General features: G+C 30.7%; 1 protein-coding gene across 1 annotated transcript; it reads right to left on the reverse strand.

The window, feature by feature from the left end:
* Nucleotides 1-4,392, reverse strand: LOC139526475 (uncharacterized). The gene is made up of 3 exons (XM_071321625.1): nt 4,204-4,392; nt 1,200-1,347; nt 1-185 (listed from the first exon to the last, which is right to left on the reverse strand). Exons 1-3 carry the CDS (start codon nt 4,390-4,392, stop codon nt 124-126), a joined length of 399 nt encoding a protein of 132 aa, XP_071177726.1. The 3' UTR covers nt 1-123.
* Between the last annotated feature and the right edge of the window lie 1,586 nt (nt 4,393-5,978).

Consider the following 5,978-nt stretch of genomic DNA (forward strand, 5'->3'; position numbering starts at 1 on the left):
TTCATTTATTCTACAAGATTTACATAACAAATACATGACAAGGATAACAATATGAAATGAAATATGTAAATGTTAAAAGTCTGTTTCTCTTCTTTGTAAAGTGAAATGGGAATGGTCACCGTTTCATTTGAGCATTAGCATTAGTGCAAATGCTGTTACGTATGTAAAAACACTCGCAAATGTACCTGAAATGAGAAAGTACATATATTAAAAGGAAAATGTTTTCCAATATAAATAAAAAACAGCAACATTGAAATATGAAGTTATGATACCGATCGCTGCATTTAATTTTGTCCAGATATTAAAATGTTTTTTGTAAGTTATGATATCAAATGATAAATTGTTTCGTATTCAATAACATACAGTCAATTGACTGCTATAACTCCTCTTAAGCTTTTGAGTTCCCCGAAGTCTGGTGAGGTTTGTGTGTCTGAATATTTCCTTTGTGTGTGTAGTGGTTTGCTATTTTTATTTGTCTCTCCTACCATGGCAGAGGCGGATTTAGGGGGGGGGGGGCAGGGGGCCTGAACCCCCCCTTTTTGGGAAAAAATTTGGTTGCTTATATAGGGAATCACTGAAGCTTGACTGGAGCGGGCCCCCTCTTAGGTCAGTCAGTGGGCCCCCACTTATGAAAATTTCTGGATCCGCCACTGCATGGAATTGTCTACTTTTATTTGGCATCATATTGGTTATGTGTTAAATATTTGTTTTTCGTTCATTTTTTGTACATGAATAAGGCCGTTAGTTTTTTCGTTTGAATTTTACATTGTCATTTCGGGGCCTTTTATAGCTGTATTGGCATAGCTCATTGTTGACGGTCGTACGGTGACCTATAGTTGTTTTTCTTATGTGTCATTTTGGTCTCCTGTGGAGAGCTGTCTTGTAGCTAAATACAACGCATCGTTAAATACACCTATCATAGTAATTGCTAAAGTTTCAATAAAAAAAAGTTAACATAAGTTTAGATACTTACAACCGTGTTATTGTTTCTCGCTCTGATAAAATGGAAAGCTACTTTACTAAATTGTGAAACGATGTGAGGTTTTTCAACAATATGGTCTGCCTTTTTGTGTATATTTATCACTTGCACGTTTCATGGTTTTGGGTACTGGATGTAACAGGAATCTTATATTTTCTTTCATTGTATATGATGTGAGGATACAATTGTAAACTTGAAGTAGAAAATCTTCTATAAATACCTGAACTAGCACTTGTGTCCATTCTATTGTCAGTAACTCTGAACGAAGTAGAGATATGTTTTTGTATGTAGCCATTCTCTGATTTAGTTTCTACACCTGCATCTCTTTTCTTCCTACTGTTTACATAACCTTGTCCAGTCACACAGCTCTATATACAACAAGAGAAAAAAACGAACATAGATTAAGTAATAAAGTAACACGTTTAAAAGGAATATCAGAATGTTTATACAAATATAAAAAAACACAAAAAAAACCCAAACTTAACATTAACTTCACTAACCATAACAATATAAATTGACAAATTTTCTCTTCCAGATTGATTTAGATATTGAAATTTGTTTACACAACAGTACCAGTCTTCGTTGTTGTTTATCATATTTGATTTTTGTTATTGTTTAATCATGAATCTCTGTGGTTTTCTTTTTAGAATTAGTTCACATTTTTTCATAACGGGAACTTTTTTTTATATCTTTCTTTGTGGTACGTGTTTGCTTATCGTTGAAGGCCGTCTGAAGCCAAATAGTTCCTTAGATCTACGTTTCTAGGGAATTTTTGTCTCATAACAATGACACTACACCTTGTTACTTTTAAATCAAAAGAATTCAAAGTAACTATAAGAAATCATGCCTATTATATACGTATGGCACGCCGTTTTTATATTTATTCAAATTTGAAGATATCTTATTTATTTAACAAGATATCTTATTAAGTATTAAGATATCTTTAATTTTTATAAGATATCTTATTTAATTTGAAAGTAAATAAGATATCTCTATTAGTTTATAAGATATCTCTATTTGTTTATAAGATATCTCTATAAGTTAATAAGATATCTCTATTAATTAATAAGATATCTTATAAAGTATATAAGATATCTTACTTCTTTATAAAGATATCTTTTAAATACATACTTTATAAGATATATTATTAATTAATAGAGATATCTTATAAACTAATAGAGATATCTTATCAACTTATGGAGATATCTTATTAAGTAAATAAGATATCTCTATTATTAACTATATAAAAGATATCTGATATACATTGTAGTTAGTAAGATAAATTAATAGAGATATCTTATATTTTAATTAAGATATCTTATATATTTAATAAGATATCTTTATAAACATTTTAATAAGATATCTTATTTAATATATACGATATCTTATTTAATAAATCAGATATCTCAATTAATATATAAGATATCTCATTTTGTTATTAAGATATCTCAATTAGTTTATAAGATATCTTATTTAACTAAATAAGATATCTCGAAATTGAATAAATATGATAACGGCGTGCCATATATACGCCTATAGAAAAGTTGTCACCTTTAGAATTACATAATACATGCTTTTCATAAAGCCAAAAGTTGAGCTCTATTGGATAACATTGAATTCATCGATATCAAAATGATGTTTTGTTTATAAATTTAACTAAATATTGCAGTAATTTTAAAGTACCAAAATAGTACTGAATATTAAAAGAAGATTTCCAGTACTACAGATTTTTGGTACAGAAATAGTACATATGCAAAAGTAGCTGTGTAGTAGTGTATTAACGAAGGCATACATTTTTTTGTAGTACACGAACGTTTTATTTTTCCAAGTAATAATTTAAATAAGTAGTTAATTATTCTTTGTCAGTAAAGTAAACGGTAACATTAAGTAATACGTAAGTGAATTAAGCGCTCTCGTGTTCACAAACGTACATGTATATATATGATATTTTAATAAACAGCTGCGCCACGAGCACATGATACACCCGTCGTCTTGTGTGTGAAGTTTTATGTCATTATCAAAAATAGTTTTTGAGATACGCCGCTACATGTGAAAAAAACTCAATAACTCTAAAATAAAAACGGCACAAAAAGTATTTAATAATCTTATTTAAACTACTAAAATTCTAGTATAATCGGAGATGACTCTCAATTAACTAACAACTATTGCATGTAGGTAGGGTAGATTTCCGTCAGTTGATATACAATCAAAATAGTTGTTACATTCTTTACGTATGTGCCTGTCTCAAGTCAGGAGCCTGTAATTTAGTGGTTGTCGTTTGTTGCTGTGTTACATATTAATATTTATTTTTCGTTTATTTTGTTGTACAGTAGTTAGGTTATTATTTTTTTCGTTTGAATTATTTTACATCTGTGATTTCAGGACCTTTTATAGCTGACAAAGCGGTATGGGTTTTGTTCATTGTTGAAGGCTGAACGGTGACCTATAGCTGTTAATTTCTTTGTCATTAGGTCTCTTGTGAACAATTGTCTCATTGGCAATCATATGATATTCTCTCATTTGGTTCTTTTAAACAAAGATGTATCACAATTAGACGCTGGTATGAAGGACACAAGCAAACAATGATTATCTGTCCAATGTAGCATTATTACAAATGCCACCATTATGAAAGCTCGAACAATTCAAGTGTATAAAAGATAGAAGATGTAGCATGATTACCAATAATACAACTCTCCATCAGGGATCAAGTGACGTAGGATTAAAATGTAATGACAAGATGCCGTACGGCTTTAAAAAATGAGCAAAAGCGATATCGCACAGCAAGATATAAAAGTCAACGAAGTGAACGAGTCAAACAAGGAAACTAACTGCCTAATTGATATTCTAAAGATAAAAGAAATATACAAATATTACAAACAGAAAAAAAGTCACAACCGATGAATTATAGGCCCCTGACGTGGCACAGTAACATACATGTATGCATCTGCATTACTCTCCTCTAACCTGGGACAGTGATGTAATAGAACAACACGAGAACGTACTATAAACATCAGTTATTAAGAGGTGAGCTCATCAGATCGATACAAAGCACAAACAACAACTAACAAAAACACAAATGACAGAAAGAACTCGCAGTTACCGAAAGCTACATGTAGTTCATACCTCATCTAAAACTTATGAAGAAACTTTTAAATCGTTAAGTTATTTATATAAACGAACGAATTTGAAATATTTTACTTCATATAAATTCAATTGTAACTTACCTTTGAAGAGCATTTTACGCCTTTAGGACAAAACAAGGCAGTACATTTGACGTTCACTGTTTCAGAGTCCACAAACCGAAAACCATACATTTGTATTGTGATTTTATTATTTGATGAGTTGTCTTGTTTCCAGAAACCTTCTATCACAGCTTCATCCTTCGAAGTACATGTATCACTGAAAAAGTGCATAATGTCAAAAAATTATAGAAGTTTGTGTTCTATTAATGTTTTATGGCACATTTGATAGACTGTTCATATTGAAGCTTGTATTTGAGCGTCTTGAATGACTAAATCAGTTCAAATATATTGTACATAAACTATCAAATTGAGTCGAACGAAATAGCCACTTTTAGGTAGTGTTTAAAAAATGTCAAAAATATTTATTCAGATGTACTTTAAACTTTATGCCAATTGGGCAAATGTTGCCCTTACCAGACCTTTTCCTTTTCAAATTAAATAAAAAAATCAAAGAAAGGTGTATATACATGTATAAATGAATAAACCCTTCGATAGCACAAAAATGTTACCAGAAACAGGCCAAGCACCTCAGATGATTCTATAATTTGGTTGCGCTCGAATAATACGCGTTGGAAGCCAGAAATGATTATGCAATGGCAGAGCATTTGAAATGAAATAAAACAAATATTGTATTTTTGGTTAAAACTGTCTATGCCTTGGGATAGAAAAAGATCGATTTCAAGGTATCTTACAACTTCTTAGAAATAAAGGAGACAGTATTAGTATTAAATTGTTTGTTAGAAGCAAAAGAGGTTAATTTTCCATGCTTCCTAAATCGTGTTCGTTCTTTTTAAAACAGGTAAAAAGTCTAGGTTGTTATATAAAGCGGTCAACGGAAATGAGGTCAAGGAATTTTTACGTAAGTGATTGATATTACCAAATTGTTATGTTTCATGTAATATGTATTTTGTATTTTGTTTGTCACCAGCTGTAATTGGTATGCTTTACGACAATAAAGACCATTATTGTTAAACGAAAACTTAAGGTGACATGATTTGGACTTTTCTGGTGACAGACGACGAATGTTATGTTCGTTAGTTTGACTTCATTAACATTGAAATTGACGTATTTGACCAGAAAGGTCAATCATAACTTACTTTCTTTGGAAAAAAAATGCTATGGTCCAATCTTTTGTCTAAAAGGATAGTTTACTCATAATGACATATGTGTGTATCATTTTAAAACAACAAATAGTACTGGCAAATTTTTAGCTCATAAATAGCCTCTTGTCCAAATATTAATGACACAACCCCACACATACTCATTTCGTATATGCTCTATTTTTGCTTAGAATAAAGTTATAAGGTATATATTTAAGGCGAAATGACAATATTAATAATAAATACAAACTTTTTTTGTAATGTTTGAATTGAGGGGCCGCACTTTATCTGTTATTCAACCGAACAATACCTAATCGGTAGTAAAATAATTATGCTAGCACTGAAGTCGTCCAATTTTGGAATGTAATACCATCGGGTATGAAATGCCTACCAGCAGTTGCATCAACCAAGAGGTTGTGAAAATTCTTCAAACATATCAAAAGAGGGACGAAAAATACCCAGAGAGACAATCAAACTCATAAGTCGAAAATAAACTGACAACGCCATGGCTTAAAATGCAAAAGACTAACAGACAAAAATTAGTACACATGACACAACATGGAAAACTAAAGAACGCTAAACGCGCGTTTTGTCTTTATAAGTTTCATCATTTGTTCTTGAATATTATTTTATAAGATACCAAAGTAAAATACTTAC

Source organism: Mytilus edulis, chromosome 6 (assembly GCF_963676685.1).
Source record: "Mytilus edulis chromosome 6, xbMytEdul2.2, whole genome shotgun sequence".
Classification (NCBI taxonomy): domain Eukaryota; kingdom Metazoa; phylum Mollusca; class Bivalvia; order Mytilida; family Mytilidae; genus Mytilus; species Mytilus edulis.